At 40.8% G+C, this 13,700-nt stretch overlaps 1 protein-coding gene across 5 annotated transcripts in view; it reads left to right on the top strand.

The window, feature by feature from the left end:
* The window catches only part of MYO1B (myosin IB), a 169,137-nt gene that overhangs the window by 70,680 nt on the left and 84,757 nt on the right, over nucleotides 1–13,700 (top strand). For all 5 annotated transcript variants that reach the window (XM_081260811.1, XM_081260809.1, XM_081260808.1 and 2 more), the window contains one exon: nucleotides 13,082–13,176. In XM_081260811.1, the coding sequence (XP_081116937.1) occupies nucleotides 13,082–13,176 (95 nt within the window). The remainder of the gene's footprint in view (nucleotides 1–13,081; nucleotides 13,177–13,700) is intronic.

Here is a 13,700-nt window from a genome sequence, read left to right on the forward strand (position 1 = left end):
TGACCTTCTTGGGTGACCAGAAATTGGTCTGGATATACCGAAAGGCAGCTTTCTTATTGAAGATGTAAACTTGCATTGAGCTTTATGTCCTGTATTGAAAACATGGGCAGGTTCTGTACGTAGCTTCGTCTCCAGAGAATTCTTAGTTCAAGCGGGTAAGTTGTTGCTCAAAATTTGGTTGTCTTTGTGGCCAAGGTCTTTTTTCAAATGCCTTTCCCCTACAGATGTATAGTGATAAATGTCACTACCTACTTCTAGATTCAAGTGCTTCTTTCTTTCAAATATATATGTACCCTATATATGGTGTTTCTACTCATTCATTTTCTTTGGTTACTTTGCAGGCATATTCATATGACTTAAAAAACCTTCAAGTGGATGATTAGACTACTCCAAATTTGGATTCCTTTTGGAGCTGCACTTGCTATGTAAAGGACCCATGCTAGAGTTATTTGAAACCCTTTGTATTCATAGCACTTTCTGTGTATCGGCATTCAGTCTTGCCCAAGCAGCAGTGTAGCTTAAAGTGTGTCTGTTTACCCATCCCCTGTTTCAAGTCTCAGCCAGGCTCTTCCAGGGAGTGCTGGAGAACCAGGGAAACTTGGTGGAGGAAGGAACAACCTTCTTGGGTGTTTCAGGGTAACTCCAGTAAGGAGGGGGAGGAGGGCAAGGAAGGGGGCCTACAGGCAGAGTTGCATATAATGCTTTTGGTTTAATCATTTCTAGGTGGCCAATTTGAAGCCATTTTAGCTTAAAAAAAAAACCCTAAAAAATAGTAATTAGTAACCAAATAATGTGCAGAACAGAGCTGGCATCTTGAGCTTCCCTTACCTTAGTGTTGAAGCCCCTTCCCTAGTGTGGGGACTAGGTCACTGGGGTAAGGGAGGGAATGGAAGTGAGATCCCCTTGCAATAGGAGGGTTCTTCTCTTGTGTAAGGAGAAGCCATCCCATGGTCCTACGTTGACCACACTTGGTTCTCTTGGAGAAAGCTGTCACTCACTTTAGGCCAGGAGCCTGTTCATTCTCTGAGGGGACTTCTTTCTTGATGGTCTGAATCCCAAACCTCTGATTTTTACCCTCAAGTAATTGATTTTGTCTTTAAAAGACAGACATGGATTTGGCTCTGTCATAATTAAACTTACTTGTTTCCTATTTGTAAACTTAGAGGAAGAATTTCTACTTTTTTGTGTGTATGTCCTGAATTTGCAAGCCTTATTTAAATAGGTATATAGTAAAACATGGGTGTGGGGGAAGGGAGCCACTGGGCCACCTTAGGATCCCTGCAGTCCAGTCCAGACTGCCTAGAAAAGCCTCAGACGTGCTGCTAACACTTCTTGCTGTGCCTAAGCAAAACAAATACTTTCCACATAACATCAGAGTGCTCCTTAGAACTATAGCTTTGGGGGGACAAAACCGATGCAACCTTGCTTTGAGTTCTAACAAATTTTATTGCAGAAGTACCTAAAAGCCAGAAGTTAAATCTGGCCACAATGGGGACAAAATTGGGAATGGAGGAAGAGCTGTGGCAATGAAAGCCATGCCTGTGTATTTTGAAAGTGTTGCTTCAAGTTGGCTTGTGCAGGATGTCTTGCTTGGGAATAGAAAACCCCAATAAGAGATTACTGAAGGCCAGAATTGAGGGACTCAGCTAAGTCAACGTCGGAGCTGATGATGGGGGAAGGGGTGGATTTGATAGGTATTAGATGTCCTGGAAGAAAGAAGAAAAACAACATTTTTATGGGGAAAAAAAAGTTTTTTTTTTTTCTCAGCCAGTTTTTCTTTCATGCTTTTGAATAAGTTTGTTATTTTCAGTTAGCCACAGAGATGAAATGACTTGTCCTCACATAATTAAATTAACACCTAGTTGGATCACAATAATGAGTTCAAACTGCCACTGGAGTCTATAGAGGTGATATCCTTTGTATTCCTTTGCCTGATAAAATTTCCAGAATGTTTCCTCCTTTACAGTATTTCGATGTGAATTTAGCTGTTAACCAGGAAGACTCAGCATTGTTCTTATTATTTTTCCAATTCATTTTCTGTTCTCTGCAAAAATGTATGCAAACCCAGACACTGTGGTGTAGACACAGTGGTCTGTGTATTTATATATGTACATTACATGCATCTGTTTATTCAGGCATCTCATTTATATATGTAATTGAATTTTGTAGCCAGTCTGTGAAATGGCTGCTGATCTGGTTCTACCAAATGTTAATAGCTTTGTCCCTGCTGCATGTCAGGTACTGTACAGGGAACTTTATACCCATCCCTTGGACAGTCCCCTGAGGCTTTAAAACAAAGCTTTAAGTTGATAACCTTTCAATACTACACTCCCTTTCCTTTGTGTATTGTTTGTTTTTTAACCAAAGCGTAAGTCCTTGGGTTTTGAGTTTAAATGCCATCTCTACCCCACACCTCTGTGATAACCTTGACCAGATCTCTCTCTGCACCTCTGTAGTACCTGGCAGCACACCAGGTCTCTAGCACAGTGTTTTCCGTCGTGGATGGCCCTCCTGTGTCCTGTCCTATTGAGATTAAGCTGTGATGCTTGTATCATTGTATCCTGTATACCTGGAAGGTGCCCCAGACTATCATTTAGATGATGTACAGCAGTTTTCAAGTGAATATTGTAAACTTGAAAGGTTAGCTTTACTATAAAATCTAACTATTTCAGCTGTGGATGTGAAGTACGTTAGAATGTGTATTTCAGAGTTAGAGCAAAAGACATTATTAAGGGGCTGGGGTTGTGGCTTAGTGGTAGAGCATTTGCCTAGCATGTGTGAAGCACTGGGTTCAATTCTCAGCACTGCATAAAAATAAATAAAATAAAGACCCATTGACAACTAAAAAAAATTTTTTTAAAACAGACACTGTTAAACAAAATTCTTGAGGTCAAAGGCTCTCTGAAATTCAAGAGTTTATTGAACCATTACAGATGCTAGCCAGAAAAGGACCCACCCTGGGACAAGTTTCCAGAGCTACTAACAGCAAGGCTAGTAGGGTTGGAGGTGTCTGCTGGACCCGGAAGCCAAGAACATTTTTATAATGAGAATTCAGGGAAGGAAAGCATAAATTGTTTGCATTGAGTCTACACTGGCTGTAGATAAGAGGGGTGGAGGGATACAAATTGGGGAATGTTTTTGGGTGGAAGGACAGTCCATTAGGAGAGGTACTCATTGCTTCCAGACTGATTGGGGTTGTAAGCAGGATGAACTGGTGCCTGGTGGTTCGTCCACCTGGGATTTGAGTAAAGATTTCGACATTTGTTCAGGAATGCAGAATAGTTTTTTGTTGGTTTGAATCTCAGTCATTAACTGATTTATTTCCCTTATCTCTCTTCCCCTCTATCCTGGCCCTTCGGCATCTCAGAATTTTTCTATAATCAACACAGAAAGAGGCATCCCAAGTGGCATTGTAGGGAACAACCGGTAAAAAATATTAGCACTCTGAGAACTTGAAATCCTTCTTTTCACTTTTATGAGTAAATCTTTAAGTTCAGCACAGTCCTACAGGTGATTCAAAAGTGTTTTAGAGTAACTTCTCCTGGGATAAGTATTTCTCGGATTTTAGGTGCTTGTAATAAAGTCATAAAAATTGATTTCTAAAATTAATTGAAATGAGACATTGTGAAAAAAAGAAGTTTGAAATATTTGTGTTGCATTTACTTTGACTAGAAAAGGTTCTTGTAGACTCTGCAATTACTTTAATGAGTAATAAAAGATGATTGTTAGAATTCTTTTGTTGGAAGAGATACTAAAAATAACCTTGAGTCCTTACTGAGTTTGAATTAAAAGCCCCAATTGTCTATTTGTTCTTTTCCAAGATCAGGTGTTGGTTAATTTTTTGTACAGGGGAAATAACCTAATTTCCTCACTGCTTCCTCCCAGCCTCGGTCCTCACATATGCTTTGGGGGTTAAGATTTTGCAATTTTCTGTGATGTGTTTTTCTCAGTAGAAATCATCCCTCCCGCCCCGCCCTTTTCTGAAAGTCTTTAGGAGTTTGCTGATGTGTTTATTACCTTCTCCCGCCTCCCTTTCTTGGGGGACTTGAGTGTCTTTCCTTGAGATCATAAGCTTCTAGAGGCAGATGGTCTCCATCATGATCCTTAGAGCCCTGCAAGGTGAGTCCTGCCTCTTCCCTCATAGATGTTGCTGAGCACCCTTGGGAACCCTGCCTTTGTGAATGAGAGGGCTGCCCTGCCTCCACACCCTTCCACCTTAGTTAAGGGATTGTCTGGGAGATAGAAGCATTCCTGAGATAGGTCCTGTAGTGACAAGGACTGATAAAGACAGGATAAGTCCTGTAGTGACAGGATTGATAAAGACTGGGAGTTGGTCTTTGCTTTGGACCTCTTGCCAAACCCCAGCAGGATCCTGCTAGCATGAAGGCTTTGCCCCTGTGCTGGTTTGTTCCAGTTTAGGGCATTGCTAGGTACTATTTTCTCTGAAGCAGTTGAAGTCCTCAGCAGCATAGGGATTATTAGTGGATTCCAAAGAGCGGCTTCCAGCGCCTGAAGACAGATGTTTCCTCCTTGTTACTTTCATATCTTAAACCCAGTTTTTTCCTTCCTGGGAAAATTTAGTCTCCCTAAACCTCTTATCTGCTTCCTAATGCCTGTCTCCAGTACCTGGCCTTTGCAGTCCACCCTCAGCCTCATCCACCTCCATGTCAGTCCTGCAGAAGGAAAGATGTTTATTCTGTTGGGTGATTTTCAGCCAGTCTGTTGGGTCTGGGCAAACGAGGGGGTCTCTATTATGTGGTCCAGCCTGTGGGGCTTAAAGAATTTGGATATGTCCCTAGCTGCTTCATCATGAGAAGATTATAACCTTAAGGTTTAAATTGTTTTCTGCAACTATCTTGTGAACTTTTGAAAATAAAGATCTTTTCTTATTTAATCTAATGCTGAAGTAAAAGAATTTCTTGTCCAATTATGTAGGATTACTATTTTTCCTTGAAACATTATAACACATATGTTTTACAATTTTTTTTTTGATACCAGGGATTAAATTCAGGGATACTCAATCACTGAGCCCCAGTCCTAACCCTTTTTTGTATTTTATTTAGAAACAGGGTCTCACTGAGTTGCTTAGCTCCTTGCTGTTGCTTAGGCTGGCTTTGAACTCTTAATTCTCCTGCCTCAGCCTCCTGAGCCACTGGGATTACCGGCATATGCCTCTATGCCTGTTTTTTTACAATGCTTTTTATATACACAGAACATTCGCTGTGATTTTGTCCTCTTAGTGGTTACATTTGATTGTCAAGATTAAAATACATTTTTGAGTGATCCAATAAAAAATAGTGAGAGACCTGATATGCATGAAGTTGACCCAGGCCGTCTGTGAATCAGACCTGGGGCAGGGAAAGTCTGTTTTCTGAAAACCAGTAAGGTTGTAAAGAATTAAGAAACATTTTGTGCCTGTTTATCATGTCCTGTTTCAAAGCCTGACTTTTAAACTTTTATTTGATGCTTTACTATTGTCATTACAGAACAGATGTCATCTTAAAATGATTCATCTCAGTGAAACTTTTTCTATGTGTAACCAATAGAAACAGGCTATTTCCTGTTCTGTAGCCAAAAGAAAGCAATAGGGCTATTTCTGTTTAGGATATAAGAGTGTTTATGAACTTAGAAACTAAATGTTCATAAAATATTCCTAGAAAATGATAGGTAATTTTTAAGACAAATCTTACCTGTACTTGCTGTCATATATCATGGTATAACTTCTTTCTTATTTTGGAATCGCAAGTAGGAATTTGTTTTTGGTTTAGATGTATAAAAGAGAAGTACAGTGTTCTCTGACCCATCAATGTTTTGCATGGTACGTTTTAAGTGTAGCTTTTATAGGTAGCACACAATTGAATCTTTTTGGGGGGTCGGGGGAGGTACTAGGGATTGAACTCAGGGGCACTCAACCACTGAGCCACATCCCTGGCTCCACTTTGTATTTTATTTGGAGACAGGGTCTCACTGAGTTGCTTAGCACCTCACTTATTGCTAAGACTGGCTTTGAACTTGAAATTCTCCTGCCTCCACTTTCTGAGCCACTGGGATACAGGTGTGCACCACTGCGCCTGGCTTGAATCTTATTTTTAATACCCATTACAATATGCCATGCCTTTTAGTTGGGAATATTTTGTCCATTAACATTTAATGTCTAATCACATTTAATTCATGTGATTGGCTTAGTTTACCATTTAATTATTTTCTGATTTCCTCTTCTTTTCCTGCCCTCTTTTGGCTTATTATTATTTTTTATTTCACAATTTCATGTATTTTTTCCCCACTATTTGGCTGTATAACTTTGTGCTATTACTTTGTGGTTGTTCTATATACTATAAATATTGTACTATTTTATACAAACTGTAGAAATGGTTCCAGCTGATTATAGGTCCATATACCATTCATTTATTCCCAGTCTCAAGAATGTTTTCATAGTCTTTCCTTTTAACGAACGTTATAGTGTATGTTTTGCCTATTTATTTTGAAAAGGGCTTCCTTTTATTCTCCGTCTTCTCTTGCTCTGAAGCTTGGATAGTTAGGAATGCTTATAAGTGTTTGGCTTTGAGGAGATACCTGTATTGTGTAAATAAGTTAATTTATTATGTTTGTACTGGCATAGGGCAAGAGCACAGTTATGCTTTTCAGGGTAAAAAATAAATAATGACAAAAACTTACTTTCCCTGAAGTTTTCCTTTAAGATATGATAGGATGCATGTCTAGAGGAAGAACGCTGATTTAACAAGGTGATATTTTCCAGGTTAGGCAACCATTTCTGAATAACCAGTTTGAGACCATTGTAGATATAAAGATATCGGCAAAATATTTGACCAGCAAGGCCAATGTGGTGACTTGCCTTAAAAAACAAAATTTAAAAATTCCTCCAGGTTTCTTCTTTTCCATCTCCTCTGTTTCCTTCTTGTGGACTCCCTAAGCCCTTGATTAAGCTCAATATGAGGTTAGAGTTGTGGAACACATGGAGATTAGCCATTTAAAAAAACCAAAAAACAAAAAACAATTTTTGGGTTGCTTAGTTTAGAAACACTTAGTGTTTGGGGCTGATCCAGAGCTAGAAAGGGAAAGAAGTAGTTGAGATTTATAGATCTCAGTTGTAGGTTAGGATTTTGAGACTGAGCTATTTCAATTCAATTAAGAGTATTGAGTTCAGGAGAGGAGTTTCCCTGGTGTGATTCGAAAATGCAGCAGGATTCAGGATTGAATGAAACAGAGCGCCATTTTGAAGAAAAATACTTGAAATGCAAAGGTAGAGACAGTTATTGAAGTTCAGGGGTTTCCTGAGACAAATTTTGTTCTGGTACATGTACTGTGAACTAAGTAAAAGTCCTAAGAATGGAGGAGGCATGCTTTGAAGAATGCATTCTCAAGTGACTCACCAGGGAAAGGCTGGGGAGACTGAAACATGGGGCAGGGCTTGGGAGAGCAGAAGATTGAGGTAGTAGTGGCAGTGTGCTGGGTTTCACAGTAGTGGCAGTGTGTTTGGGTCTTATGCTTGGGGTGAACAAACTGAGAAAGAAAATGGCAGGGTGGGGAGCATGGAGTTTTGGAAAAGAAGCCCTGCCATTGCCCCTGATGACCACGAACGCAGAACCACGGTGATTAACACTCTGAACAGAAATAAGATGGAAGAGGAAGTAAGCAGCAGCTGGGCTGTGTTGAACGTGCAACCCAGCATTCCACCCTGACGGAAAATAACAGATGAGCCCCAAACCTCAGTGATAGATACAGCTGTTGGGAAACTTGCAGTGAACATACTTGGTGCCGGGATTCTTGACTCTCCATGAACAGCTGGGTAGCTGCTCTGGAAGCAAAGGGGAGCTGTGTGGAAATGTCGGGCTGCCCCTATTGTTCTTGGAGCTCAAGGAGAGGACAGAAGAAACTGGTAAAACCATGTTCTTGATGTGGTGGGTCAGAAACCATGCTCACCCCCTTACGTTATCGTCATTGTATTATAATTAACCATTCATTTCTGTGTGTGGTAAATAACAATGCTGACATGGTCACAAAATAATGAGAAGCATATGGGTCACAACTGGTTTTAACTAAAAACTTCTCTAAAGATTTATTTAGGTTCCTTAATTATAGAGAGGTTTGGAGGACTGGCATGTGGTTTCAGTTTACAGTTATAAATGTTGGCCTTGGGGATGGGTATGTGCTAACGTTGCCAGAGAGGAAGACGAACGAACGGGCTTGTGTTCTCTTCAGGGCCCTCTACCTGGTCTTTTAAAAAAAAAAAAAATGTAAAAGAAAAATCGGTGTTTGTAGGCAGTAAGTGTGATGACATTTATACTGTACTTGAGATGAGTGTGTCAGTAGTACAAACAAACTTTTTCAGGCTGAAATATTTTCATTGGTAAAGTGTCACGTCAGTTCAGAGTCATTGGCTATTGAAAGCCTTGAACGAATAAATACCTCTTTTATCCTTTGTCTTATGTTAAGATTGTATTCTCCATTAGATGAATCAGCCCTGTCTTTATGGACAGGGATACATGGATAGAGTTCACCCTCTGGGTCCATGGATTCAGCCAATCTTTCTTTCTTTCTTTTTTTTTTTTTTAAAGGTGAGCATCTTTTTTTTTAACATTTATTTTTTAGGTGTAGATGGACACAACACAATGCCTTTATTTTTATGTGGTGCTGAGGATCGAACCTGGGTCCCGCCTGTACTAGGTGAGCACTCTACCGCTGAGCCACAATCCCAGCCCCGATTCAGCCAATCTTGAGGGTCAAAAATATTAGGGAAGAAAATCGCATCCGTACTGAACATGTATGCACTTTCTTGCCTTTATTCCCTAAGCAATGTAGCATCACAACCGTTAGCATGGCATTTACATTGTTAGGTATTCTAAGTCATCTAGAGATGCTTTAAACTATGTAGTAGGATAAGCTTAGGTTGTATGCAAATACTATACCATTTTATATAAAGGACTGGATCATTTGCAGATTTTGTTACCCAGGGGGCGTGGAGTAGATGGTTAGGGGAAGGTGCTTGGAACCAATTCCCATGGGTGACTACTTCTTTTTTGGACAAACAAAAAATAAGCTAGTTCAGCTTAGGTGTTTTAGCTTGCAGTAGATCCATGGAGGGTCATTTGGTGATCTCCTGTGTGTGTTATGTGGTTATTCAGTTTTGAAGTCATTTTCCATTACTGTGGATCTAGTAATGGTGTACAAAGGTAAACTTCAGTCCTAGGAGGACTTTAATTCAAAGGCCTGAATTAAACAGTCCATGATGAGTTCCATAAATATGTATGATTAGAAAACTTTACTTGTGTTTGCCAAAATGTGCTTTCCTGCATGGCTTACCAAAGATGATAATGGAAGTGGCATCTCTGAATTATTGTTTAGAAGTTGGAGGAGTAGGACGAGAGGAAGGCTAATAAGATATGTAAGCAAAGCTTTCCTTGCCTGCACAAAGGCCATAGGAGAACTGAATCTTCAGTGTTTACTGTTCTTCACGGAGCTCACTCCAGTGCTGACTTTGCCCCAGCTTAGAGAAAATCCACCCATTCAATCATTTGTATCTTGGTATTGATTATGATTTAGGCTTATAGTGCTGTGAATGGCACAAAGGTTAATTGATAGAAAGCCCGTGATCCACTAGAAGCTTCTCTTTCTGGTAGGGGATAGAAGGATGATTCTGTAACTAATTATGACATACAAAGATGTTCTGACATTCATCCTGGGCTTGATACCTCCATATACTTCTGTTTATTCTGCTAAAGTGGCTGACTATGTGAACAAGTTCATCCAGGGTGAATGATTTGTTGGAGGTCACATAGGTGGGGAGGTATAGATCTGGGACCCAAGAGTCACATCTGAGATGTTTTCTTCCTCCACATTTTCCGCTTTTCCCTAACATCCTCCTTAAGTGGTGGTTCACAAGATGGGCTGTTTGCTTCTGCCCTGGGAATCAGAGAATGGTAGAGAAGACTGAGAACACTGAGCTGCCTTGGATCTCAAGCATGGCTTTGGTTTTATAGAGAATGATTTTGAAGGGCTTTGAGATACTGAAGGAGTCAGGGGTACACTGTTCAAATGAGCAAGCTAGAGTAACCTGTTGCTTAAAAAGACCCTGTTCATCATTATACTCTTTGTCTCTCTTTTTCCTCTTATTCATACATTCATTCAAAAATATGTTTAGAGACCATGCTAACACACTATTTTAGTCACATTTTCCCCTGCTGTGACTATGTGACAATTATGGAGGAGAAAAAGTTCATTTGGGGGCTCACGGTTTCAGAAGTTTAGGTTCATAGAGAGCTGGCTCCATTTCTTGGGGATCAAGCACCAACACACAAAAGGAGCTACATTCTGGAGAAAAGAGTGGAAGGAGCATCTCGGAAGCAGCCCCTGGTGTACAGGAGGCACTAACCTAGCTAAAGTCAGTCCTGGAGAGAAAAGAAGTGATACAATTTAAATCAAGATTGAGATTTATTTAAAAAAATATGTTTAGAATCTACTTATTACATGTGCAGGGACATAGGCTCATTGATGTGAAGGTTACAAAACAAAGCTCAGGGTAAGTGTCTTTTAGGCTCTTACCGAAATCCAGCTGGAGGATAAGATATGCTAACAAATCATTGTAAGAGAACACGTGTGACGGGGAAGAATGTAGTTCCTAGTATTTCTGGGTTCAAGTTAGCAAGTACCCTCCTAAGAAAGGGATCATGGGCTTCTCCTGTTACCTGTCAGGATGATTTTTCCTTAAGATGCCTGACATTTACTTTGAAGAGCTTTGTTGAATATTAAATTCCATTATGAATATAAGGATATCTCCCTCTCACTCAGCTTCTGGCACATTGGAGGTATTTACTAGATATAATGCATCCACACACTTTCAGAAGAAAAATGGTGGGGAAAGCCCTGTGTGGTCTAGATGGCCAAATATGACCTCTCCCTGCATCCTGGTTCTTCACCAGTCTCCCTCCTTCTCATGCTGCCCTGTCTCCCTGCGATCTAGCCCAAATGCAAAGGTGCCAAGTGCCAGTGATGAAGAGCCGGGATCATTTCTGGCTCCACTGTGTCATACTGCCAGTGTGACCCTGGCAAATTATGTTCTTGCTTTGTGCTAGTTTTGTGAGATTTAAAGCGTTTAAGCATAAAGGGCTTGGGGACAATTCTAATACATGGTAAATGTTGCTGTTCTTAGTTCTAATGACTTTCTAACCTAGCTACTCTCCTGTTTACAGTCCTGCAGTGTGGCTCCATGTGATTCTATTGTTCTTAATTTGGAATCTGCCTGTCTATCTCGACAGCTCATCTCTCATCCCTCTACCTTATGTTCTGCCTTCCAGCACAATAGAACTGCTCATAAATGCTCTCCCTGACCTGTCTCCATCTTATCATCATATTTTAGACCTTTGTTTGTGCCCAGCTACTTCTTTTCTTTTGCTACTGGGAATTGAACCCAGGGGAGCTTTTCCAATGAGCTACATCCTCCGTCCTTTTTTATTTTTTGAGACAGGGTCTTGATAAGTTTTTGAGGGTCTTGCTAAATTGCTGGGGCTGAACTCAAGCTTGCGATCCTCCTGCCTTAGCTTCCAAGTTGCTGGTATTATAGCAGTGCACCACCATGCCAGGCATTGCTGATTAATTCTGTAGGACCACCTTTTTCTACCTCTTGAAGGTTCTCTTTCCTCCAGGTTCTACCCCCTGAGGTCCTTGCCTCGTTTTACAGTGCTTTGCTTGTCTTTATTGGGCTCAAAGTCTTGGCTAGATATTTCCTATTTATTACTCCTGTGCTTTTGACTGAGAACTCATAAAAGAGGCTGAATATTGATTAATCGCCACATTTCTGGCTTGTTCTTGATGCATAGTAGACTCTCAGTAAGTGCTTGTGAACAAATGAATTAAAGGAAGATCTATTTTAAATAAATTATCCATATTGTTAGAAGTATTTTTCAAATAGCTCGGGGGATCAAGACTCATCTTATTAATACATTTTGAGGAAGGGGAGGTCAGCAGGAGGACTGGCCTTCTTCCTTGATGAGGTGCCCTTTGTCATTGGTAATCAGAGTGAGGAACTGAGGAGCCTAGGACTGGACAAGAACCACAACAAATCCAATAGTGCCTGATGGGTCTCAAGAGATTGCATTTATTGTAAATGTAGTAGCTTCATGACGGAAATGCCACAGAGATGATACCATGTTCCAAGTCTTGTTCCTCCTTTGTTGAAGATTGAACACCTGAGAAACACAAAGGGCAAGAGCAAAAAGTTTTATTTAAAGGATGGAACAGAGAAGGAAAGACAGAGACTCCTCCTCAAAGGAGGGGGTCCAAAGTTGGTGCCTGAGGGAGTGGAGGTGTCTTGCCCCTTTTATAGGTTTTAGATTTCCTTTGTTCTCATCCCCCCTCTTCCCATCCTTCCTGCATGACCAAAAGATGGAGTGATCCAAGGGTGGGAATGAAACTGCTCAGGGGTACAGGCAGGAAGGGAGCCACCCAGGGGCTACTCATTAAGGACTCCTTGTAGGGAGGAACAATTCTCTGGAGGTGGGTAACCTTGGAAACAGGTTGGAGGAGGGGGAAGTGCTCTGGAGGTATTAGCATTTTATTTCCTTTTGAATCAGCCTAAACCATCTTCCTGACCCCGTCATTCATTACCTATACTGACTGTCCTTTTGCCCCCTCCTCCCATTAGGTTTCAACTCCCATATATTGGTGGTTTCCTCACTATGTTGAAACTCTAGTGTGTTACCTGGAAAGTTCTCAACATTATTCAGTTGTAGACATGGGGCATAATGTTTTCTCCTTGGTTCTCTGAATTACCTAGATTTTAATAAAAAGAGTCATCAGTATAGCATCGAGGGTAAATAAAACCTATCTATAGGGTCCAATAAATCAGTGCCATTTTGGTTTAACAGAGAATGCATGGGAAAGGGTAACATGGGCCACAAAGAATGCATTTCTTGACTTGTTTCAAGAATTTGGAGGAAATAAAATGTGATGTCTTGGCTCACTCTCTAAAGCATGTTGGAGTGGCCCTTTAAAGAATCCAGAGTTACATCTGATAAAGTGTTCTAATGAGCTGAATTCTAAGGACTTTTTTCCATTTTCCCTGCAGCTTCGCCCTGTCAGATGAAGCATACAGATCCCTCCGAGATCAAGATAAAGATCAATGTATTCTCATTACAGGGGAAAGTGGAGCAGGAAAAACAGGTGAGGCCACCACCTAACAACCTGACCTTCTCCTCAGTGGAAGGTCAACACTGTGCTCAATGACTACAGTAGAGAGGGCATGTAGGGCCTCCTCAGCAAGACCTTCCTGGCCCCAGGAGCCTTGTTTTTGCAGGAGGTTGCTGGTGAGAGTAGGCTGGGTTTCAAGAGAAGACTTCTCTGCATCTGTCACCTGAAGAAGCCAGATAACAGTTGGGGTTCCAAACAATGTGGGGATCTGTTGCTGGATCCTGATCCTTGCTAACACGGTCTCTGGGTATGTTAAGGCCTCACCTTTTCTCCAAGACTCCACAGCCTGTGTGATCTTATAGAGTTGATATACTTTCCCAAGGAGTAACAAATTATTCTGGTTTGGAAAGGCCACACCGCACCTTATCTCTGTTAATAAGTGAGGGAAAGCACCAGGAAAATGCATAATTTCACTCAAGTCTCCTCCTGAGCCCTAGAACACACACACACACACACACACACACACACACACACACACACACACACACATTTATATT

The sequence above is a fragment of the Spermophilus citellus genome (assembly GCF_964194105.1).
Source record: "Spermophilus citellus genome assembly, chromosome: 11".
NCBI classification, from domain to species: domain Eukaryota; kingdom Metazoa; phylum Chordata; class Mammalia; order Rodentia; family Sciuridae; genus Spermophilus; species Spermophilus citellus.